General features: G+C 43.6%; 2 protein-coding genes across 6 annotated transcripts in view; one reads left to right on the top strand and one right to left on the bottom strand.

The window, feature by feature from the left end:
- Positions 1-5,278, bottom strand: part of RGSL1 (regulator of G protein signaling like 1) — an 88,802-nt gene extending 83,524 nt beyond the window's left edge. For all 5 annotated transcript variants that reach the window (XR_009763626.1, XM_061634082.1, XM_061634086.1 and 2 more), the window contains exon 1: positions 5,048-5,278. The gene's annotated coding sequence lies outside the window, so the exon portion shown is untranslated. The remainder of the gene's footprint in view (positions 1-5,047) is intronic.
- On the top strand, positions 5,264-23,881 carry GLUL (glutamate-ammonia ligase). The gene is made up of 7 exons (XM_061634087.1): positions 5,264-5,596; positions 10,098-10,288; positions 14,873-15,034; positions 19,263-19,409; positions 20,287-20,414; positions 20,553-20,752; positions 22,021-23,881. The coding sequence occupies exons 2-7, from the start codon at positions 10,123-10,125 to the stop codon at positions 22,337-22,339; spliced, it is 1,122 nt and encodes a 373-aa protein (XP_061490071.1). The 5' UTR covers positions 5,264-5,596; positions 10,098-10,122; the 3' UTR covers positions 22,340-23,881.
- Positions 23,882-25,670: the final 1,789 nt, after the last annotated feature.

Raw genomic sequence — 25,670 nt, forward strand, 5'->3', positions numbered from 1 at the left:
GTAAAGCTCCATCTAGCCCAACATGGGAAATCCATAGACCTCTACAAGTTGTTGGACTCCAACTCCCATCATCCCTGATCATTGTGTTGGCCATAGTCCAACAGGATCTGGAAGCCCACAGGTTCCCCACCCCCCAGTCTAGACTTTATAGCTAGTAGCCTCCTTAGATTTGTGTAGCCCTTTTAAAAAGCCATCTAAACTTGTGACCAGTGCTACATTTTGTAGCTATGAGTTATTTAACAGAATGACGGACTGAATGGAGAGTTATCTGATTGCTGACTGACTTCACTGGATGGCCCCACATACTAGCAGTATGCACGTTTGAGAGAACACTGCTTCCCATTTTTTTTTTTTACAAAGTTGCTTAGAAAAAATGCTTGGGTACTAAGCATTCAAGCGTGTAAAACTAGATGCCCCAAAGCCTATTCCTCTTTGTGGCTCCTAAGGCAGGGGTGGGCAGACTTCAGGTTTGCAGGACCTACTTTTATTATTATTATAACCTCAGGATCCTCCAATCAGAGCCAGATGCAATATAGTGGTGATGGGCAACATACTCTTATGATAACAGGGTGCCTCATGAAGTACCAGATTTGAGCTCACCATCCTGTCACACAAAAATCTATTCCTGGTCCCCACCACAATTCTTCATTTCTGGAGCTTAATTTAGAAGGGGCGAGCCTTTTTGTTGCTGATATTTTTAAACAAATGGAAATCAGAATCCCTTGCAAATCTACTGCAAATCACTTAGATCTAGCAGTAGATACTCATCTACCTTCCGCCCACCCCTGCTCTAAGGCATCTGAAGAATCTACATTCATCTATTAGCTACATACAAACCTCCTTGGATCTCAAAATGGGAAACAGGAAGGCATGCCCTGCTGCCCTTTAGCATGCATAGAATAAGCCAAGAAAACTTATCCTTTTCCTGCTTTTGGTAAGGTTAGAATCCTATGCGTGCAAGTTCTACTGAACTCTGTGCAATTTCTTTCAGGATAAGCATGCATTGGGTTGTGTTGAACATGTAAGAGGTATAAACATCAGACTAGGGACAGGGAGACCCAGGTTCAAATATCTACTAAGCCATGAAATACACTCAGTGATTTTGGCCCAGTCACTATCTCTCAGTCCAGCCGATCTCAGAGGATTGTTATGAGGATAAAATTGGAAGGGGGTATGCTGCTATGTGCTCCTTGGAGGAAAAGCAAGATAGACAGATAATCACATTAGATCATAGAGTTTGGTGCTCATGGAGTGATCTGCACACAGATTCCTTATTATTTCCTACAAATGTCTTTTTCATATAGGAATTTCATAGGGTTGCCAGGCTCAGTGCCTGAGACTGATCCTGTAGGAGAAGAGAAAGTCAGCCAAGTGCAGGTGTTCTTGCAACTCTACAATGGGAAAAACCACAAGGTGGAATTCTCCCTTCCCCCTGCACAACTTTTAAAGATACAGAAGACCTCTTGAAGGCTGCAACCAAGAGGTCTTCTGTATCTTTAAAAGTTGTGCAGGGGGAAGGGAGAATTCCACCTTATGGTTTTTCCTATTACAGAGTTGCAAGAACACCTGCACTTGGCTGACTTTCTCTTCTCCTACAGGATCAGTCTCAGGCCCTGAGCCTGGCAAACCTAGAATTTCATCACATACAAAGGATCATAAGAGAACAACAATACTTAACATTTAGAATAATCAAAGTCATTTGCTTTATATATTATGTCAATAACAGGCAGACATCACAGATAATTATGGTCATGAGGTTATTAATAATTTGTTTCCTGAAGAAAAAAATGAATTTGGATTAGATTCAAAAGCTGCTTCTGAAATAATGCCTTCACTTTCTAAGGAATGTTGCAGAAGCTGTGGAAATATAAATTTTATCAATGGTTTCCTTGAAGCACCCTATTAAGTACCCAGCCATTACGTTCCCAGCTTCTAATCTAAGCAACTCTTTGCCCTCCCTCTCTGTGTTGGGTGACAAAACGCTAGCAGGTGCTCATGTGTGTTTTGTCTGGTGAAGCATCAGGATGGCCTTTAAAAATTAATAATAATAACAACAGTTTCAGCAATTTATCTGTAACTCCATGCCATAATCCATGCAAGAATGTTTATTCCTGGTAGCATTCGGCATCTTGGTGATAACTCTACAAACAGTTAAAATACTACAAAGTAATTTTCTTGAGAGCTAAAAAATAATAGAGCACTTAACTCAAAGCCAGATCTCACCATCAACCTGCCACATAGCTCACCAAGACACTTTTGTCAAAGTGACAGGGCACCCCTGGCAAGGCAATCCATCAAGTGGGAGAAAAATAACCTGCCCTCAGAAATCTCAGGGGCAAGAGGTAAAGTGAACCAGACCTGGTTCTTCCTGAGAGAAGCCCGTGTCTAGGCTACACCACTTGAAGAGCACTGGCGTGGGCTCACAGGACTGAAGGATGGGCTGGAGCCCTTCTGCTTTCCAAGCTAGTTTTCTACAGTATATGCAGTGAATTATTTTGTACAGAACAGGGGCGGGGAAGCTGTGGCCCTCTCAATGTTGTTGGGAATACAGCTCCCATTATCCCTGACTATTGGTCACAGAGGCTGTGGCTGATGGGAGTCCAGCAACATCTGGAAGGCCCACTTGTCCCCTCCCTCTGGAACAGGGGAATACCCAGTCATGTAGGCCTCTATCTGCAGTCGGAAATGGTACAACTCAGACACAGGCTTACCATCTTAGTGAGAACAAACCTTTTGTCAGGGTTGTTTTTTAACTTTCTTTTGCCTTTCTCCTTATGCCTCTGTATTGTTTTGCCTCTTACTTGAGCTATTTGTTTTGTTACAATATTAAATGCTCTGACATCATTCTGGAAAAGCTGTCCTACCCACATTACCATACGCCTGCTCCTTACTGTTAACAGGAACCTAGGAAGCTGTCTTGTACCACGTCAGACCATTGGCCCACCTAGCTCAGCACTGTCTACAATGGCTGGCAACAGCTCGACAACAGCTCTGGATGGGGTCTTTCCTAGGATGGAATGTGTGTGGGACTTCCTGCTTCTGCAGGTAAAGAGAGTAATTGTCCTGCCAGTACCTCAGGCTTCTGGCCTCTTTGAGTAATAAAGAAGTGACCAGTCGTGGCAGAAGCACCCCTGCCCTTATCACTGGCACTTGCCAACCCCAGCTCTGAGTCTGAGGAGAGAGGTGTAGGGAAAGGGTGGGGAATCTCAGGCCCAGGGTCCAAATGCAGCCCTTCAGGCCTCTCCATCTTGCCCTCAGAACTCTCCCTAGGCGATGCCTCCCTCCCTGGGCCATACCCCTCACTCATCTTGCTCCATGCCCTCCCTGAGTGCTTTTGCCTGTCCGGAATGCGCCCTTGAACTGGGATTAATCCTCTTGGCTTGCCTGCAAGGAGGATGGAGAGACGTACTCATGTCTCTTTAGCCTGACAAGTACAAGCAAAGTCTTCACTACTCATCGCCATTTGCCCAAACCCATCATATGACATTTACGGCTGATTGGAGATCTGTGGTCAGGTCCCTTTCTCTCTCCCAAGTATCAAGTAGATATACAGTTATAATATCATAGGTGCACGCTGGCCTCTTTTAAAAAAAACAATTGTCTGTGTGAAATCGCATCAAGGTGTTTTATGGGAAGTAATTCATAAATGAAATTAATAAAATAGAAGATCTGGGACTTCAGGCAGGATAATCTCTTGGGCTGGGCCCTCCTGATAATAATAATAATGGCAAGGAAGGAGGAAGAGAGGGGGAGAGATATCATGGCCAGGGCCCTCTCAGTAATGGCCCCATATCTTTCAAATTCCTTCCCCAGGGAACTGCATTTGGCTCCCTCATTGGTGCTTTTAAAGCAGATTAAAAAAAGAAAACTCCACCCATCCAGCTTTTGACTGATTGCCTTATTTGGCTTTATGTTGCAGGAGTTGCTGCTGTTTTAATTGTTAATTTATTGGGGGGGGTCAGTATTTACCTGATAGACTGCAATATATTAATTGCTGTAAAATGAGGGTTATATATCACCTTGTTAAAAAAGTGGGTTCTAGAAATGCATTAGTAAGTAAATAAAACAAATAAAAAGACACCCCAACCCTACCAAGCCAGCAAACAAAACACCACACCCCATAGTCAGCATCACTCCAGCAAAATGCAGTCAGCCAAGCACAGACCTCCTTGCGGCTGTGTGTGATGTTAATACTGCATGTACCAATATGCACATTCATTTAAGTGGCCTGACTTTTGGAACAAAGGAGAGGCGCGTCTATGACCCCGCTTTCCACTTGCCATCCCACTCACTGCCCCAGCGAGGCTTCGTTGCTTTGCAAAAACAAAGGGGAGACAAGCGAGGAGAGGGAGGGAGGAGGAGATACCAAAAAATTCAGTATTATACACAGATGTATGTAATGTTGAAGGGCTGCAGTCCTATGCACACCCTCTATGTAGGCAGCAAGCCCCACTGAAACCCCAGAGGGTTTCCAGACATGGAGAGGACTGGCCTGCAATTGCAAACGCAACCCTTGGTGCAAAATAGTTAAGCCCCACTGGATTCACTGGGATTTACTTCCGAGTAAACACCGCTAGACTGTAAGAATGGGAAAATGTAGAGGAAGAAACCCTTAGCAACTGAGGGGATGAAGCTGGCCGCGTTTGTGGGGTTCCCGGCGTCTTGTTTTCTGGAACCAACCCATTCACGCACTTTTTTTTTTTTGCACGCATCTTGCTTTGCACTGCACGACTCAGAGAGTGGCAGTTCGCCGCCACAATAACAAAAAAGGGAGTCTTGCCCCCCATAGCGATCCTATGCATATTTACTCAGACATAAGCGTCCCTCCCCCTCCACACAGCTCATTGCAGCTTCCTTCAAACGAAGCGTGCCGAGGATTACAGGCCCGTCTCGCGCGTGGTTCCTCAGAAACAAGCCCCGCCGTGATCAATGGAACTTGCTCCTAAATCGACGTGCCCGCAGGGGGTGCCCAAAAAAGAAAAGGGAGCCGTGCCGTGTTGCTACATAAGGGGGCGGGGACATCCCAAAATCCATAATCGGGCAATACCTTTATTAGGTCAACTGAATTAGGCGGGGTTGCGAATCTTCACTGCTTCGCCTGTCTTGGGGGCCCCGGGGGCGCCTGCTGCTCGACGTGCGTCTGTATCACACATAAAGAGCCTGCCGCCGCCTCCCGAACAGCAGCGCCCCCATCAGTGAATTAATGCCCCGCCTTCTGTTCCTGCAGCTGCAACGAGCTGGTTGTTATTCCTCCCCTCCCCTCGTCCCCGAAAAGCCCAGCAGCAGAGGGCTCGTTGTTTTCCTCTTCGCTGCTTCCCTCTCCTTCCCTCCCTCCTCCCTCTCTCTCTGTTACCCAATGGCGGGGAGCCATGAGCCCCCACATCAGCTGATCATGTCGAGCTCGCGTCTGGAAGAAGCCAATCAGCGAGCTGGGGGACTGGCACTGGGCAGCAGTTAAAGGAGGGAGCAGGGAGCTTGCTCCTGTAGAGCTGAGCATGGGCGACCACCAGTGAAACTGACCAGCCAGTCCTCGGCTCAGCACTGACCTGCCTTTGCATCCTCTTTCGCCTCGGCTCCCTTTTCAGCAGTAGCTAAGGTAAAGGGCTCCTAGTCGGCTCCTGGGAGAGGGCTGTGGAGGGGGAGAGGGGCGTGGGAGGAGGAAGGGGGGGGTAAGGCTTCAATGGGCCACTGATAGCGGTGGTGGGTGTTTCAGACAACTGAATGTACCTTTCCACTCCAGCAGCCTTGGCTGAGTTGAGTGGCTAGGTGGGGAGGACAGGAGGGAGTTGTATTGAAGTGGAGTTGCTTTTCGATGCGGTTATGGAGCAGACCTTGCTTCATTGTGATCTGCTACGATGCTGTTCACGGGGGTCTAGCAAAGTGCTGGCGAGGGGAGTTCTTTTTCTTGCTTTTTTTTACAAGAGCAACTGAAGTTATTCAGTGTTTTTCGTTATGCACACACATACATGCAAATAATGGGAGACTTTGGTGTTTCTTGCAATGGAAGAGTTTTTAGAAACATTTGCATTGTTTGCAGTTGTTTTTAATTGTAGTCTAATATTTCCTTTCCATCTTCTCCTAATTTTCAGTTCTAATCAAGCCAGATCGCATCATAGAAAGGGGTTCCCTATGTCTCTCTTTCTGGATAAGACAATGGTAGCTGTGTGATTGTATGTGAGAAGTTTTCTGTCTTTTTCCCTTGCTCTGGTCTCTGTGGCTGCCTTGTAATGTGGAAGCAAAAGGAAATTCTTAATGCCAGTTTTTGGGTAAAGGGGGAGGGGTTGTGAGGTAATAATGGGCTTAGAAGAAGCTTCTATTCTTCTCCCCTCCCCCGTTATTCTCCACCTTTCAATGCATGGTAATATCCAATCTGTTTGATCTTTAAATCTGTAGGATCTATAAAAACAAGAGTGTAGTTGCCCTAGGGAGCTGACTGAAATGGTCTTCCTCCAAATAGGACTAGGGAGGAATTTCAGTAAGAGGAGCGGGCAGGCATCACATTTCATCACTTGCACACAGACAGAAAAAGAGAACACCCCCTTCCCTCAGGCTCAGAGCTAGAGGCAGGAGCGCCGCTGCTAGCAGGAGAAAGCCTCTGCAGTCTAGAAACTCTTAGTGATGCCCATCTGGACTGTCTTTTGAGGGCTTGACTTTGACTATGCGCTGAGTAGAGGAGGACACAATGGGAGTGTTTTCTGTGTGCGTGCGCGCATGTGCATATGCGTTTACACATACCACTTCTCATGTTAAGCTTTACAAATTTTAGGTAGCCCTGTTGGTCCATTTGGAAAAAAAATCCAAAAGTAATCATAGGATAATAGTTTTGTTAGGTCTAACTGAAATGTGTGAAATGGCCCTTACACTGGAAACAAATCTTTCCAAGAGGATCTAGACACCTCAAGATAAGTGCCAGGGTAGAACTGTCTGAAGCAGTCAAGAGCAAGAAGGGAAAAGGCAGAGCAAAAGGGTCGCCATATTGAATGGCTAGCAGAGGTCTGCCTGTTAGTCAGCAAATGTTCAGGACTACCTTTCCGGGAATAGGTTAGGGTAGCCACTGTGGTGCCCTTCAGATGTTATTGGACTGTACCTCCCATCATCCCTGGCTAAGCCCATTTTGGCTATCTCTGGAACAGATTGTCATTTGCAGCCCAGATGAGGGCCAGTGTGTCTAAAATGAACTAACATCCCAAGACTTATATTTGTGCTGTGTATGACTTGGGATGGGGAGAGCCATTAGGAGATGGATTATTCAGACCGCAGTGGAAGCATTGCTCTTTGGGGCCAGTGAGACATTTGCTACATACATTTGCAGTTTGGTGCCCTTACAGGTGATTGTTGGCTGTATTCATCCCAGAAAGCAAGATATATCATGGACACTATAAACAGATGTCTACCTTAGTTATTATAACAATCTCCTAATGAGGACCATTGATCAGTTTTTATGTGGAGCTACTTGATCACTTATTGAATTTTGTTAGTAGAAGAACATGCAAACATGCTCACCATGTATGTCTTTCTTCCTCACCAAATGCTTGCACAGTCTTGCTTGTACTAATGTCCAATAGCAATTTTGATGGTTTGGGTGCTTTTTTACAGGACTGTATACTGGACAGGGGAGCTATAGTCAAGCAGCATTCTGAAATGTACCTGTATAATATAAAATACAAGAAGCATAAAACTCATTACAACTGTGGCAAACATTTGTCAGTATAAAACTACTCTAGTTTACAAAAGCTTATGCCATAATAAATGTATTTGTATATGTCTACTCAGAAGTAAGCTCCATTGGGTTCAATGGTACTTCCTCCCAGATAAGTGTATATTGGATTGCAGCCTTCATCTCTGTGCTATAGGGCTCTTTTCTCTTGAGATATAAGCGAGCCACTAGGGGAAAGTTAGAGTAAAAGGAATACAGAATTATTGAATGAAATAAGTATAAGGCAGCATTCAGAATGTTGTCAAATTGTTACCTTTCCATGCTTATTATCACATACTAGCAGCTAATGCTCAAAAACTGGGAATCCAATTTTCTGTGTTTGGAGAGACATGAGGTTTCCATAGTTTTATGATCAATTTTTTGAGCTACCAGAAAGGTACTTCTTGTGCATCTTCTGAATCCCAGACTACAGATCCTTAATGGAATTCTTGCTTAAGCTAGCTTTGACTCTACAATCTTCATAAAAAGGGGACATTATCCTCTGCAAAACTAGGATGCTTCTAGGTTCAGGTGTCTAATCTTCTTACAGTGCAAGCCTATATGTCTACTCGGAAGTAAGTCTCATGGAGTTCAGTGGGACTTTACTCCTAGGCAAATGTGTATTGGAGTGCAACCTTAGTTTCTCTTTGGCTCCTTGTTGTTTTCTGAATAGGTAGTAAAAATTCATTATCCCTTTGATTACAGAGTAGGGTCGAACTCCAGGTGGGGAAAACTTCTGCTCTGGATTTGGCGTGCTAAAGCAATTCAGAATGCCGGGAACCCAGTCTCCCATTGGTGCTGTCCAGTGTAAATTCAGCACAATGGAAAATGTGCCGTGCATATTTAAGTTACATTTTGTAACTTGAAAAGTTTCATAGTGAGTCTGAGCCTCTCTGAAATCTGCTTCTTCATACTATAGGTATCGATTTCATGCAATCGAGTATCTCGTGTTACAAGTCTGGGAACAACACGTTACTGGATGGGACTCTCAGATGCTAAAAATAGTATAAACAGCAGTACCCAGTGTACAACAAGATGGTGCAGTCGAATTTTATTTTTCACATGCAATTCAATTGTTAAAATGTATATCTGGGAATTGTAAGCTCATGTGGAATCTGGGTTTTGCTGCTGACATTGTACCTACAGCAGAGGCCCAGGGATTCCACATGCTAAATTGTGCTGATACCAAAGTGTGTGGGTGGAGACAATGCTAAGCTCACCACAGGCTTTGCTATCATAGATACCATGTGTATTTTACCTTGCACAGATTTTCCCATTCATCTTCATCCATGGTGTGAGTTTTTGTACATATTCTAATGAATTTGAAAAGTCTAAGTAGATTGAGACAACCCTAGTTGATGAAATTATATTACTCACACTGGCTTTGTGTTTTCCAGGCATGATGCAAAATGTTGGTTATTTCACAGTAGTAAAGTGCCTATCATGACTGATGTGGTCTATGCTCATATATTGCATGAACCTTTAAACGGGTGCTTGTGCATACAATTTTTTCCCACTTGGTCGGGAGCATGGTTGGTTGGTTGCAGCTTGTTCTGTTTTTTAGCATGAGTTTGTAGTAACAGCTGCATAGGATAATAGACAAAACTCGCTGATGTATGTCCGGAACAACTATTAAAAAACAGAACTTGGGTCATATACAAAATCGAGCAACATATTGCTGGCTGAAGGCAAAAGAGTCTGAACATAGAGATAAGAAAGATATGAGTGAAACAGATTCCAGTATTAAATTGAAAGTCACCATTGGCCATGACACCCTCTGGATTATGAAATAGGCATTCACTCTGTTCCTGTTTCTTTAAAATGAAAATTCTAAATGCATAACATTGGTAATTGGAGTGGCAACAGAATTAATATATTGTAAGTGCCAATAATATTTGAACTGTTTGGGACTGGACCTCCTTTGTGTAAGGGTGTCCCAAGTTAGATTTTGGAATTCAGACAGAATTTAGATTTCTAATTCCAAATTCTTTAATACCATCATTGCTCAACTCTCATAAAATAACATAAGAGTGATTGACCCAGCCATATTGATTGAGCAATAGGTTGACTTGTGTGATCATACGTTTATCTGCTATTAAAGGTCTAGCGTTTGTATCACATAAAGGTGATAAAGCTTGAGTTGCCGCTTCAGAGTGCAGGCTTCTTATATTCCATTTGTCCATCTATGGCCTCATTTTAAGCTAGTGAAAATTACTGGAAATTATGTAGACTTTGACCATGGGCCGTAATCAGGTGTGAAAAGTTACATGGTAAACTAGGCCAGCATACTCTGTCTGGGCTAGACATAGAGAGCATAGGTCACACCTATGAAAGTGTCCTGATTAGGTTGTTGGCAAGAATCCCTTTCATGGACTTTCCTCCCTCCCTCATTTCCTTACAGGATTTCAGAAACAGCTTCTGCAGCCATGGCCACCTCTGCAAGCTCCCACTTGAGCAAAGCTATAAAGCAAATGTACATGAAGCTGCCTCAGGGCGACAAGGTGCAAGCTATGTATATATGGATTGATGGGACTGGCGAGTTTCTGCGTTGTAAAACCCGGACCTTGGAACGTGAGCCCAAGAACCTTGAAGGTAAGCACACAGGTTTGTGTGTGGCTCCATCCTACCTCTGAGGAAGAACTGCAAGCAGTGTTGTCTGATCTACTTGTGATGCTAATCCCTTTTCTGGCTCTGTAATGTCATTTATCCGGTTTTTGGCCAAGAACTACCAACCCAGCTAGCAACTATTCTTCTATGTTGATGAAGGACCAGGCTTTTTCCTGGAGGTTAAACGTTTTTCCATTGGGTAAAAGACAGTGAAAACCAGAAATGCTTTTTTTTTTTTTAATGATCTTATAGTGTATTATTCCTTGGGGGTAGAAAAATCAGCAGTTTCTGGATAACTTTTAAGATGTGTGCTGCAATACTATGCACACTTACCTGGGAACAAAGCCCACTGAACATAATGAGACTTGCTGAGTAAACATGCACAGGAGTGCACTGCATACCAGGGAAACGGCAAAGTTGTCTAGTGGATAATCCTGAAATGGATTATCTGCCAAAGTTCAGTTCTTTTCTGTGCCAGACTCCTTGGGTGAACTGAACGCCGGAGAATGGAGTGATGATGGCAGGGGGACCAGGTTCAGCCACATGGTCGAAAGAAAGGTCATCTTTAATATTTTTTCTTCTTAATTACATCTTGCACACTGCAGCCAGAATGGCTTCAAAAATACACAAATTTGTACTTCAGCCTTGGCCTTAAACCCCACTGATGAAAATCTGTGACTACAGGTTATTCAAAACTTTAGTGGACTTATCACCAATGTGATAAACCAATCCTACACATTTTTGCACAGCCCATTGATTTCCATAGGACCCATAAGTGGGTTCAGGTTGCTTGGGAATGAGCCAAACTGAAATCAATGGGTTACTCCTGAATATATGACTGCACTGTTAACATCAGATTCTCCATTCTTCACTGCTGCTTGCTATGCCTGGAACCTTTTCCAGAATACCTATGTGATGCAATTGCCCCCCTTCTCTCCCCCCCAGATGCTCCTTTGATATAACATATTTGGCTAATCCCTCTCGCCTTATCTCAAACTGAAATGAGCCCAAGGATATTAAATTGAACCTGCTTGTATTCATCTCTTGTTAGCTTTGTTTCTCTTCCTTCTCGGCCGTTGTCTCATCACTGTAGAAATGTAGATTCCAAGCAAGCTGCTTGTACTAAGGATCTGTTTTTGTTCTTTGCTTATCTTATGCCATGGAGTACTAACTGTGGGCCTGAAGGCCCAATCCAGCCCTCACAAGTCTCAAGCGATTTTGGCAGTGGCAAAAGGTGGGGGAGGAGATATGATAGTAGGGTGGGCAGAGAGGTTTTAAACCTTCCTGCCCAGCCGAGTGGCCCTATGATGATGAAAATTGCCCCCTCCCAGTCATGCTATAGATCATTTGATGTGTGGAGAGGGGGTAATAGCCCCTGCACCTCAGCCTATCTGTGCAGATCAGCTGAGGAAGAAGGCTCTGTACATCTTGTGTGGGTGTGTACATGTGAGCGTGTGGGATAGCCGTACCCACCACTGGTATGTAGCTTTCCCCCTCCCCCAGAGGATTGACTGTGGACAGAATCTGGACTCCAGGCTAAAAAAGATCAGCCCCACCTCTGCTGAAAAGTGGCGTGTGCACTTAACTGTGTTCTAGAAATAAAAATAAATGAACAATTAAATGGAAATAGGGGCATTTCATACAAAGTTGCTAGCCACAACAATATTGCATTGTAGTAAAAAAAATAAATTTGGTTTTCTTCTCATAGTTGTGGAGGAAAAACTTAGAAATACAGGCAGCGTTGACTATGAGGCAGGCAGTATGTGGCTACCAGTTCTGAGGAGTGACATTTCTTGAAAATTGGTTCATACCTGCTCTTTCTCCAGGTACCTAATACGTACCTGATGTGCATAGTTACTCACTTCACCCTCAGTTCCTCACATAAGGAACAGTTGTAGAGATTTGCCTTGTGAAATAAGGCTCAAAGACTATGTACTGATTCAAAGTGAAATTAGATTTTTCTAGCTGCAGAATGTACATTCTGAATGTGTTCCCACAACGCTAATGTAGAAATGGTGTCAATGTAGAAATGGTGTCAGATATACTATGCCTAGCTCTGGTTGGTATGTAAAATCCAGCACCCCACCCCGCTGCCCTCCTCAGCTTGTTGGGTCACGATGCTTTTGTGATGGTAGAAGCAACAGCTGGCAGAATTCTGTCTTCTGTGTCCAGCTCTGAAAGAGACAAGAGCCCTGGTCCCACCTGGATCCCTAGTTCAGTCTCCATGCTTTTTTTTTGGCTGTTTCTCTTCTATTTTCAGGTTCATGTTTATCGCTCCCTTTTCTTCAGCCATCCTACCTCCAAGCCATTTGCCCCCTTTTATGTTCTCTTACTTTCTGAGACCATTGAGAAAAATAACAGTTCCCTTCTCAGATTTGTTTTATTAAAAAGCTGTTAGGCATGGGATCCGTTGGCAGTGCGAGGTCAAAAGCATTCCGTCAACCTAATAGGCTGGCATTGATTTGTGTTCATTCTTTGTCTTTTAGCCACTGCTTTTACCAATCCATTTTCCCCTCTCAAAAATATTAATATTGATACTTTGAAAGGAAATGGTGATAAAATTATCAATCTTAATAGTGATATTCTAGAGGTGGAAGTTTTTTTAAAAAATCCATTTTCAAAAATAGCAGCTACATAAAAATCTGCTTCACAAAGGTAAAGAATAAGCTAATTAATTGAAAATTTGGTATCAAATCTGAATTGGGCAGAATTGTAGCACATCCCTAAATGCTGAATACTCTAACATAGCTTTGGTGCTGACCTTTGTCCCCAGACTCAAAACAACTAGTCTCTCCTCCTGAGAACTAGATCTGTTTTTTCAAAAAGAAAAATCAAGTGGTGGTAACCTTGTTCAATGTAAGTAGTCGTGTGGATCCTTGGGGCCAAAAGGTGGGATAAAATTCTGTGTGTGCATATCTATATACAATAGCCCTGATCTTGTTGCTGCACTGATTCATGTGAACTAGAGATGGGGAGGCTGTGGCCCTCCAGATGTTGGATGACAATTCTTATACTCCCTAATAATTGGCCATGTTGGAGGTGATGGGAGTCTAAAAGCATCTAAAGGGCTACAGGTTCCCTGTTTATCCCTGGGGCAAGAGTGGTTGTGTATGTGTTGTATACACAACCTTTTGCCAGATGTGAAGGGGTATGGTGCTGTGATCCTGAAATAAGCCCATATATTGCCTGTCTTCATGAATGTGCTGCTTGTTTGATCGCTCACTGCCTTGGAGTACCACCATTAATTCTTGACGTAGGATAGGTGGTAGGAAGGAAGGGAAAAAACCCAACATTTCCATTTTATACAATGAGTTGGCCTTTTGTTTGTCTCTCAGAACAAAACAGCATCCCCAACACAATAAACAGTATTAGAATTTCTTCACATGTTGCTATGGAGCTGGCCAGAGATGATTATGAAACCAATAGAGTGCGTATGGTCAGTTAGAAGTGTTTAGTGGAGTGCTCTGTTTTTATTCTGAGGAGTGGCTGGCACTGCTTGGTTATAATCATTTCAACACCTCGAGCATATGAAAGGGATCAAACCGGCTGGACAGATTAGCCACTTCAATACCAATTCAAATATGCCTATAATTTGCTAATTGTCTCCCACCCTGCCATCTGTGGCTCTGATACCTGGGTACACTCTCCCCCACAAATTCTGCACTACAACATAAGCTTTGAAGGAAACTGAAATTCTGCACAGCTTGATAGCGTGCAGATGTTCTGATGTTAAACAAAAAAAAATCCACCCTCCACCTCCATGTTTGGTTTGTCAGGAGCTGCACTTATTTGGTAAGGAGTAACGATCTGGAAAAGCATGGGGCAGTGAAGAAATCTGGCAAATTGCCACAAAGAAGGAGCAGGTGCAGAACCTCCACCCTGGACTCTCTGCAAGCGCTGCCTACAATGTTTTAAAGCAAGCTTGTCTGTAGACATGAGGATGAAAAGCTTGCATTTTTCACATGGATCTTAAGAATCCAAGCTCTGTACTCCATGGCAGATTCCTCTGTGAGGATTCTGTAATAATTATTTGGTAAGCTGTTGGGTGAAATAGGAGCATCTGCATGCATGCATTATCCATCTGTGACAAGGTATTGTATAGTGGGTTTCTAGTTTCTGGTTTTTTTGGGGGGGGAGCAAAAGTGCCTGTTTCAAGCTGCTACCATCTTGGTAGGAAACCTCTGGGCCTGTAACAAATCTTCGGCGTGCCTGCTGTAAGATGGGAAACCTACTAAAACAGTTTCCTTTATTGTTGCAGAAAATCTGGCGTGCTGAGTTTAGTAAACATTTCAGGTTTCAATTTAAAACAAAAAGGTTTCCTTCTTCAGGGGTTACTTTGGAACATAAGTCCCAAATGCAAGTTTATTTTGGATGCAGCATTTCTAGTTCCTTATGAGAAAGTGTCATTTCACATATAGAAACAGTCAATGCTGCCTTGGGCTCCTACTGGGAGGAAGGGCGGGATATAAATTTAATTCATAATAATAACAATTCACACATCTTCCTTTCCTAGGGTTCTGGGAAGTGATTGGACTCTATACCTAAAGCTGTACATGCTTCTGTTTCCAGATCTACCTGAGTGGAATTTTGATGGCTCCAGTACCTTCCAGTCCGAGGGCTCCAACAGTGACATGTACCTTGTGCCATCTGCCATGTTCCGGGACCCTTTCCGCAAAGATCCCAACAAGCTGGTCCTCTGTGAGGTCTTGAAGTACAACCGCAAGCCAGCTGGTATGTTCTGACCCCATTCCTCTTATCTTCTGCTCTACTCTAGATAGGACTGGGAAAAGAGTGCAGAGAAAATTTCACTTGTTCTTTATTTCTCCCAAAAGTTATTAACGTTCATGAAGCTCAAGCCCTATCAGTGTTAGAGATGCGGAGGCCTGGAGGAAAACAGAAAAACTCAGGACGGATGGACCATTTTTTCCTATTTTGTTTTCTTTTTTTGTGGGAAAATGGGAAAATTCAGGGGGAAAATGGGAAAATTCAGGGGGAAAATGTTTTTTTTCCCCATATCCCCCTCCCTGGACTTTTACATCTCTAATCAATATGATGACACTGAGATACTCTGAGCCTTGGCTAGGAGATAAATAGCATTTATTCTTTTTTAAAAACTGGACAAATTCAGGGTGGTTAGGATCTAATGTCAACGGCTACAAGCCATGATAACTAAATGAAATCTCCAGGTGGTATTCACTACTCAGAGTAGACTCATTGAAGTTCGTAGCCATAACTAACTTAGGTTTATTAATTTCAGTGGGTCTTCTCTGAGTAGGACCTGCTTGAATACAACCCTCTATGTTTAGAGGTAGTATACGGAGTATGTGATGCCTGGGAGAGAGTGAGTGTTGTGGCCATTACAATTTATGCCCTTACTTGAAGAGGTGTTCCAGGGGCATCTACTTGGCCTCTGCTGGAACAAAATGCTGGACTTCACATGTTTTTGTAAGACAATAAGCAGCATTTTGAGACTCTGGTAGGAGGTTTACCACACGTTTCTCTTAACCTAATTAAGGATAAGCAATTTGGTTATAATGTATGGAATCCCCCCACTTCCCAAGAGCCAGCATTTTGCTCCTCTTATTTTCACTTTGTCCTGTGTAGAGTAGTATAAATGCTATCCTTCTAGAGGAGAACCTGATTTAATGAGATAGCCCAAGGGTATCAAAGAATTTTCTGTCACCATCTTTCACACTCACCCCATAAATCATCCCAAATGGGAAGAAGCAGTTGCTTCCTTCTCAGTAACAGGATTTTTGAGTGAGTTGCTACATGCTTAGCACAATGGGCAATGCTTTATTTTCCTAGAGCAGGAATGGGAGCCTGTGGCCCTCCAGATTTTTCCCCAGACTACAGCTTCCATCATACTTCACTACTGGGGTGATGAAAGTTGGGAGTCCAGCAACATCCAGAGGACCACATGTTCTCCAGCCCTGTCCTAAAGACACTGGGACTTGCTGTGTTGACAATGTGTCTAGCCAAGCATTCCATCCTGACAGCTACATTTATGAGACATTGGAGACACAAGATCATAAAGCTGATTTCAAGAGAGGAAGCAGTGAGGGTCAAAGGCATCCTGAAAGAAGATGGAAAGGGTCTTCGGCATGTTTTTCAAAAAGGTTCAGGGGCAGGGTAGTAGATCTACCTACCCCTACTTTTGAAGAACAGCAGTACTCCTGGCCCATCCTCACTCTACACTGGGGAAGCGGTCAACAAGAAGGTGGAAAAGAAAACCATTTACCAAGGGGCAATTAACATTGTGTGATGTAACCATCTAATAATGCAGGTGACTATGTTGTGTGGCAACTGGGGAGAAGAATGTTATACCATTCTCCTGCTTCTCCACTTACTTTATTTTTATTGCTCTGGTTCAGACAGTGTAGTAATATGAGGACTCATCTGTAATTTCTGAGCTGAGAACTTTTGGCTGAAAACTGAGAGGGGTGAAAAGGACAGCAAAAATGCTTCCCTCTCCTCACCATTTTTGCCACCACTGCTATTCTTGCGGTTGTTAGCAAGAGGAGTTTTTCTCCTCCATGATTGCCAACAGATGGTCACCATTTGGAAAGCCAGAAGTCCCCTGGAAATGACATGTTGCATCGTGTCAGCCAGAAGGATTCTGGGTAAAAAACACAACTGTAGCCAGTGATCATCAGGAAGAACTCTCCTTGGTGTCACTGGTAAGCCCCCTTATTTCAGTACTGAAGGAACATTTTCCCCCTACTACTTGGCACGATAATCTTGACTAATGCTTAGAAAGTTGTTATATAGCAACTATGGTCTGTTAACACTTGGTAAATGGTCATCTCTGTTCACTAGCACTTGACTTTGGGCTTTAGAGAGGAGGTAAATAGCACTGCATTGCTATGCTTCATGATACTACGTACTCATTTCTAATATATTGCATATGGTTACTTTAGCAATACAGAGATAGCCCTATATAAGTGCAACAGGTACCCTTTCCATCTTTTTTTTTTTAAGAGAACTATACTACCATTGGGGCAAAATGTCCTTGGTGAATCAAACCAAAAGTCCATGTAGTCCCCAACCTAGTGCCCTCCGGATGTTTTAGACTACAACTCACATCAGCCCAGCTGGTATGCTATATTGGCTGGGACTGATCTGATATTTATTACATTTATATCCTGCCCTTCCTCCCAAGGAGTTGTAGTCCAGAATGTCATCAGGAAGGCACCAAGTTCAGGAAGGTTGATCTACTCCAACATTTTGTGTCCAGGAACAGCCTCCAGAAGCTCACAAGCCTAGCATGCTGTTAGCAGAAATGCCAGTAAACAATGTTTTCATCTGATGCCCCTTCTAACCCACAAGGCAGTCATTCTTTAAGCTGCATCAGCTGCTCTCTCAAATATCTCATCAGGTGATCTGCTGAATGCATGCAAAGCTTTCCCCATGCTTCTCTCATGCAATGTATTGAACAGACCCATTCTTTCTTCCTTTTAACCACTGCCTTCCCCTCCTGAAGAAATGCAGAATTCATTAGCAACTTAAAGCCATTATGCCATAGTAGCCATGGTGATAACACTGTTAAGGTGGCATTTTAAGCATTCCCTTAAACATAACAGTTTAATATATAATAATAATAATAAATTTAATTTCTGTGTTGCCTATCTGGCCAAAGGCCACTCTAGGCGACGTACAAAAAAGTGAAAACACAATGAGATAAAATACAATAATACAATAAAAACAGTATGAGAACAATACAGCAGCAACAATATTAAAACAGGGTAGGAGGCATTTCAGTCACAGTAAATAACCCTCCCCGGAGATCCCAAAGGCCTGTTGAAAGAGCCAGGTCTTTAAGGGTTTACGGAATACATTTAGGGAAGAGGCGTGCCGGAGATCTTGTGGGAGGGAGTTCCAGAGAGTGGGGGCCGCCATTGAGAATGCCCTCTCTCTTGTACCCGCCAATCTAGCTGTTTTTGTCGGCGGGATTGAGAGAAGGCCTTGAGTGGCTGATCTTGTCGGGCGGCATAATTGGTGGCATTGAAGGCGCTCCGTAAGATAAACTGGGCCGAGACCGTATAAGGATTTAAAGGTTAATACCAACACCTTGAATTGGGCCCAGAAAACAACTGGAAGCCAGTGTAGATCGAACAACACTGGTGTGATGTGATCCCGGCGGCGACTATTCGTAAGTAGTCGAGCCGCCGCATTTTGTATAAGTTGTAATTTCCGGACCGTTTTCAAGGGTAACCCCACGTAGAGCGCATTACAGTAGTCCAAACGAGAGGTGACCAGGGAGTGTACTACCAGGGGGAGCTGATGAGCAGGAAGGTAGGGTTGCAGCCTTCGTATGAGGTGTAGTTGATACCAGGCTGCCCGGCTCACCGCCGAAATCTGAGCCTCCATGGACAGCCTGGAGTCAAGTACAACCCCAAGGCTGCGGACCTGGTCCTTCAGGGGTAAACTCACCCCATTGAACTTCAGGTCAACATCTCCCAACCTTCTTTTGTCCCCCACAAGTAGTAGTTTGATTTGATGTCGGAGTCAGATAGCTTAGTTATGAAGTTCGTATCCCACTTTAGCTAGAAGCTTTTTGAATGGCATTGGGCACCCATCTTCCATTCTTGGCATGTAAATGAGGAGAATGACTACCTTGCAGGATGACTTCAAGAGATGGTTTGTTTGTGTGTTTGATTAGAACAATAGCAAAGCAATTGGCACAACTGTCTTTAATGGTGTTTATGTTATGCCATTGTACACTGCCTTGATGTTGTATGATGCGGTGATGTATAAACACTTTTAAAATAAACTCTTCTATAAAGTCTCTTGATTACCCCCTCCAGTCTTTGAGCCCTGCTAATATTCATTTTTTCCCCTTACAGGGGAGAGGCAAGGGATAAGCCATTTCAGGCAGGGCATGTGCTATAAAGATGACTGGTGGTGTTCTATAAAAATAAACACCAATAAATTTCCTTACATACTTTTCTTCTTCCAGAAACAAATATAAGACACACCTGTAAAAGGATCATGGATATGGTGTCTAATCAGAACCCCTGGTTTGGGATGGAGCAAGAATATACCCTTCTGGGAACAGATGGGCATCCATTTGGTTGGCCTTCCAATGGCTTTCCTGGACCGCAAGGTAAAAATTCCTTGATAGAAGTCTATTTATAGTCTCAAATTCATAACAGCAAATTGCAAATTGCCTTTAGGGTGAGGCCACAGCTTAGCAATGGAACTCCATGTACATAAAGCCTGAGGTTAGATCCCTTGCATCTCCAACGAGGGGATTTTAGGCAGCGGACAGTGTTGAGCTGGATGGGCCTAGCTTGGCATAAGGAAATCCCCTATCCATAAAAAAGAATGGAAATATTCAAAGAAAAAGAATAAACTCTTTCAAAGTATAGATGTTAAAAATGTGACGGCCTTTGTTCACGTTATGTGGCATGGTGTGTCTTCCACGGTTACTTCTGTCCTGTTCCACGTTACATCTTTACCTTGCACTCACATGGTTGCAGCATGCTAGTGACACACTACCTATGGGCTATGTATTTCCAGTGTGGTACAAAATTATTAATCCCCATATTTATATGCCATCTGTCAAGGCAAATCATCAGTTCACATAAAACAATAATTGCACAGTTTGCCTAACCACATGGCTGTATGTGAGACAGCAGCTTTACTCGGTGATGCAGGGACAGCTATTGTGGCAGCATCTACCACATTGCTCCAGGTGACATGCAGATAGAGCCCAAGACAATCCTTAATGCAGGACTCGAAGATGAGGTGGCATTTACATGAGATAAAATTTTCAAGTGTTTATAAAAGAAACAGATAAAAACAGGGATTTGTTCTGGCTCCTCCTTACTTAAAACATATGAGCAGGATGGATACCTGGCATGATCCCTGTTAATATTATTACTGGAGCACTTTCTGCAAAAAAAAATACTCGTGTACTAAACATGGTGAATAGAGATGTGACTAATCCATAGACGACTTTTGGTTCTTACATTCTGCAGGGCCATACTATTGTGGAGTTGGAGCAGACAAAGCCTATGGGCGCGATATTGTGGAAGCCCATTACCGAGCTTGCCTATATGCCGGCGTGACTATTGGAGGCACAAATGCAGAGGTTATGCCGGCACAGGTTGGTATTTGAGCCAAAATCCTGCCACTGCCTTGTTGGTCTCTGTGCACCAGAGGAGGGAGCGTGAACACCATCTTGCAGAGTGCTTTTTTTTCCGCCTGTGCCTTTCTTGACTTGAGTCTGTATCCTCTCTTCTAGTGGGAGTTCCAGGTGGGTCCTTGTGAAGGGATTGAGATGGGCGACCACCTGTGGATTGCTCGATTCATCCTTCATAGAGTATGTGAGGACTTCGGTGTGATTGTGTCTTTTGATCCCAAGCCCATCCCCGGGAACTGGAATGGAGCAGGATGCCACACTAACTTCAGTACTAAGACCATGCGAGAGGATGGAGGCCTCAAGTAAGTGCTGCTTCCAATCTGAAAAGCTTTTATATAGGTGAGGTTTAGAGATGGAAAAGACAGTCCACCAGGAATGTTCAGCTAAAACGAGGCTGGTCTCTGTAGAAAAATACATACTAAGGTTATTCAAGATCCCTAATTCTTGCTGAATGGAAAGCAGCCTAGCCCTTGCCTGTTTGGAACTTGAAGGCTTCCTCCTGACAGGCAAAAAGCTTCTCCCTCCCTGTTATGGCTTCAAGATGGTAGAATTGACGGGGTGGCTTCAAGCTGGAGGTGATGGTATGGCTGAAAGATCCCTATGGTTTTTTTTAACCCTGCTAAGAGAAAATCAGTGCAAGGGTGAGAGGGCCCAGCTAGAAGGCCTCTCCCTGGTGTGCTTGTTTTCTGTTTCCAGAGTTGTGCATGTGGTTGTTGGTGTTCTAATATAGGAGAGCATTCAAAATGTGAAATACCCCCTGTCAAAAAAAAAAAGTCTGGAGCTGCACCACTTCATTCTGCTGCATGTTTAAATTGGGCAGCTGTCTTGTTTTAAAACTGGCCTTTGCCTGGGCAAGGGCTTCTGAACAATAGGCAGTTCTTCCACCTGTAGAAAGAGAACTTCTTGCATCTTTAGACAGTACTTCTGAAGCAGCACAGTGCTGCTACCTTTGGGGTTCCAAATTGTACAACAACTTAAAATAACTAAATTCAGAATAAAATGTGCAAATAGAACAAGATTTATGCAAAACAGGAAGCAAATATGTTTAATGAGCCTGTATTTTTCCTCTTACGGTTCAGATTATGAATCATCCTAAGTACAGGCAGTAGAGGGGAATACATAATTTTGCAATATCTGTGGCTTTTTTGTTGGCTTTCTTGAGTTGGCGTCATTGAGAAATTTGCTTTTCTGAGAAATTGTGTTTTGGAGGCTCACAAAAATATCTGCTACTACAGGATTACTTGGAGACTGAGCACATATCAAGAACAGGGCTGTGTATAAGTGCAGGATACAACAGCAGCTGCAGAATCCAGTTTTGTTTTTAAATACTCATACTATTTTCAAAAAATGAAATCTGGGTTTTTTAGCTAGGCAAACTTCAGTTGCCAAATATTAGATTGGCTTTTTTGTGCGCCCATGGAACTGCAACATATATGTAGTCCTACATAATAACATCCCAGTAACGCATGTGGACTTGACTGTCTTTTGACAACCGTAAAGTGCTTCACTATAACTGGATTTGGAGCCCTCTGCAGAGATTTCAACAACTCGCCTTTTCTCCCTTCCACAGGCACATTGAAGAAGCCATTGAGAAGCTCGGTAAGCGCCACCAGTACCACATCCGGGCTTATGACCCCAAAGGAGGGCTGGATAATGCTAGGCGCCTGACTGGTTTCCATGAGACATCAAACATCCACGAGTTCTCTGCTGGAGTAGCTAACCGTGCTGCCAGCATCCGCATCCCAAGGAGTGTGGGCCAAGAGAAGAAGGGCTACTTTGAAGATCGAAGACCCTCTGCCAATTGTGACCCTTACGCTGTGACCGAAGCACTAGTCCGTACTTGTCTCCTCAGTGAAACTGGGGATGAGCCCTTTGAGTACAAGAACTAAGAGGACTTTGTTCACTACAGGCACCCAATCCCTTTTCCCTTCTGTATTTTCTAGATGTTAAATCTGAAGGCATGAAATACTATGCCTGTTTCCCCCCCTTCCCCCAAAACTGACCCTCTGGTTCTTCTTGGTGGAGGGGAAAAGTCTTAGTCTCTTTCAGTGTTTGTTCTGTCAGTTTGAGAGGCAAAGAAAAGGAGGAGTAGGCATTAGAGGAAACAAACCCGAGTTAACCACTATTTTGTCTAATTCATCTGTATGTCTTGACAGGGTTTCAGGCGCTTCCCAGAACAGAGACAGCACAATGGGGTGGAAGGATAAAAAAAAGTTTGTTTAGGGCCTACTTGTCATCTCCCTTCCCCAAATTTGCCCTTTGTGAGCCCTGCTCAAATTGACAGGTGTTGGGCAGGGGAGGAAGCACTTTGTGCATCATTTGTTCACTTTAGCGGTGCTTAAAAATGAGTTCAGCATCCCACCACAGAAAATAGGAAGACTGCTTAACCCATGGTGGTACTATGTGTAGCCTGGACCCCCAAGCAAGCTTTCTCTTGGGTAGAAGGGCATCCTTCTGGCCTCTAGTTATGAGATACAGGGGCATTATTGCATGTGAACCTTTTGCCAGGGGTAGAACTGTTTGGGCATTCTTGCAACCTATGGTCAGTTTTTTCCCCCACCCCAAGATGAAAATTTGTTATAGGTCTTATTCAAAAGCTGTCAGGACACTTTTGATCTGTTTTGGAAGCTGTCTGATTTTCTGTTTCTAACACAGACTGAAATAGTATTTTTATATTTAAATGTCTAAAAAGAAAAAAAGTGTTTGCTTTTTTGTTAAAGGTCCACTAAATCAGCTGTTTGTAGAAGGGCTGAGTTTGCTGCAGGTGTCTGTTGGTTAAGACTCGCGTACGGAATGGGGGAAGGAGAGAAGATTGTTGAGAAGAGAGCTAAAGCTGCAGGCTTTCATCTTCAAGAGCAGCTCTCATGGCTTGTTATAGACAAGGGGCTATCCGTTTACAAGCTTGTAAGTTAAAATAGGTATTAATTTTTTAATTTAAACTGAAGCCACGGGCTGTTTAGGTGGGGCTGCCTGCGGCAACAAGATGCATCTGTGCTTCAAATGAAGAGTTGGCTGGTCAACTTTAACCATGTTATTGACAAGTATTTGGCAGGGGATGGGGTGGGGGTGGGGTGAAGGAGTGCGTTAAAATTTCCAGTAGGATTTGCATGTTGCCTAAAGCAGGGCTTTTGATGATGATGAAGAGGTGGGAAATGGGTTTTTAGAGATTTTAAATAACACATTTTTAGGGGTTTCTAAAGTTGTACAGTTTTACAGACGCCACTGCTGTTCTGTAGGTACGTCCTGGTACTCAACAATGCCTGCCACTTCTGCCAGGACTCCACTAATAAATATAGCTGCCCTCAAGAGGTAATGCTAGCGAGTTCAAATGTTCCGGGATTTTGTACTTTTGGTATCTTGGATGGTGCCAATCATGTTCCACTGCATTTGGACTTGAAAATAGGTTTTTGTAATAAAAAAAATCAAACCCAGTTATAATCCTCTGTCTTTGTCCTTTTGCAGTCTGCCTGTGTACTTTCTGGATTAACTTACGCCAGCAGTGAGAAACCTCAGGCCCAATGACCATATGTGGCCCCAGGCCTCTTTTTCTGGCCCTTGGGACTCTCCCTGGGTTACACCTCTCTCCAGACCATACTTCATGCCCTTCTTAAGTACTCTTGCCTGACTGGAATGTGTCCTTGAACTGTGATAATGCACCTTCCTTGCCTGAATGGATGATGGAGAGGGTGTGTGTGGATATGGGCGTGTGCGTAGGAATCCATGACTTTTATGTGGCTGGAATGTTGCCTTCTGTGCAAAGGGAAGAGTTGCATCCATTACTCTACACACCGTTTGCCTCTGGTGTGGCCGACTAGCAGCATGTGAGGCCCAGAAGGTTCCCTACAAGGTAATGTAGCTGAAAAAGGTTCCCCACCCCTAATCTATGCCATGAGTCCTGGAACACGAGGTGAAACTGGGTTTTGTGTTAATCTAGTCCAGCAGTCTCTTTCCAGAAGGAGAAAGCCAGAAAAGCACTTAAGTGCCTGGAAAAAGCCATGTCCTGCCCTTGGCTTTTGTCTTCAGCATCTGAACCATTCGTAGCTGCTGCCTCTACACATAGCTACTGACTATTAACTGCTATGACTAATAGATTTCATAGAGGATCAGTCCTGTTTGTAAAGCTACATAAAGCCAGCAGGCATCTCACCCTGCCCTCTTGTGGCAGTGTATTCCATAAGTTAAAAGTTTTGCGTTGTATGAAGAAATATTTATTTTCTCTCCTGAGCCTCTCCCCTCCCCCAATTTAAAACCCCACCACCACCACCAATTCTTCAGTTTTTCATCCCAGGGCGCTGCTTCATCCTGATAATTTGGGCTGCCCTTTTGTTCTATGCACTAGATGAGATGTTCTTTATAAAGATGGAGCACCCAGGACTGCAGAGAGAGCATTCCAAATATGGCCTTGCCCTAATTCAGCTTCATGGTTCAAAGTTTACTTTTCATTTTTTCAGTCTCTTGTCTGCCTAAAGAGATAGAAGCAATAGTTTGCATAGGACTAGTTACCAGGCCGCACTTTCCCTTTCTGAGCTTTTTCTAAAAAAGCAACTGGGGACCTAACAGGCAAGAGTTACAGCTTCATTTTCATGGCACGCATCCACCCTGTTAAAGAAATGAATCCATTATTTCACCCATCTGAGAAAGTTCCCATTTTGCTTAAAGCCAGGCTGCAATTTTATGTGTCTTCCTGGGAGTATCCCATTGAACTCTATGTAGCCTTGCTTCTGAGTAGACATGCATGGGAGTGTGTTTTAAAGTTAAAACTGAGTTTTGGGGTAGGTGTGGTGAGCTGCCACACTCTTAACAATTCCCAAGGTTCTTTCTAAATTGTTTTTGGCAGCCTAAGCAGAATGCCACACTAGAGGATTGCCCAGTCAGTTCTGTTTATGTGCTCAATGTCAGGACTGAGCCTCAATCTGTTTTCATTATCAAGGAGAATCCCTGAGATGTTGAACAGAGTGCCACTGGGCATGTACAGAAAATCTTTCCCCCACCCACGGAGTAACATACATTCACCAATCAGATTATGATTAATTGGTGTGACTTTCCAGCTGGAATATTTCTTTAGAAATTCAGCAAGTAGGTCACTCGCAAGGAGGGCCATTTAGTATTTGAAGCCTTATTTATTTTATATGCTAGCTGTTAGAATCTAGGTTGAGAATTCTGCAGCTTAGTACTTGCACAATGTCAAGATTCTGGGCTGGACTTCATGTAGTGTGCAAG

The sequence above is a fragment of the Rhineura floridana genome, chromosome 6 (assembly GCF_030035675.1).
Source record: "Rhineura floridana isolate rRhiFlo1 chromosome 6, rRhiFlo1.hap2, whole genome shotgun sequence".
NCBI classification, from domain to species: Eukaryota; Metazoa; Chordata; class Lepidosauria; order Squamata; family Rhineuridae; genus Rhineura; species Rhineura floridana.

What these genes read in the sequence shown, in the direction of transcription:
- GLUL (XM_061634087.1), top strand. Translation starts at nt 10,123, where the DNA reads ATGGCCACCTCTGCAAGCTCCCACTTGAGCAAAGCTATAAAGCAAATG. An exon ending in TGAGCCCAAGAACCTTGAAG is followed by an intron (nt 10,289 to 14,872) that starts GTAAGCACACAG and finishes TTCTGTTTCCAG; the next exon opens with ATCTACCTGAGTGGAATTTT. An exon ending in CGAGAGGATGGAGGCCTCAA is followed by an intron (nt 20,753 to 22,020) that starts GTAAGTGCTGCT and finishes TCCCTTCCACAG; the next exon opens with GCACATTGAAGAAGCCATTG.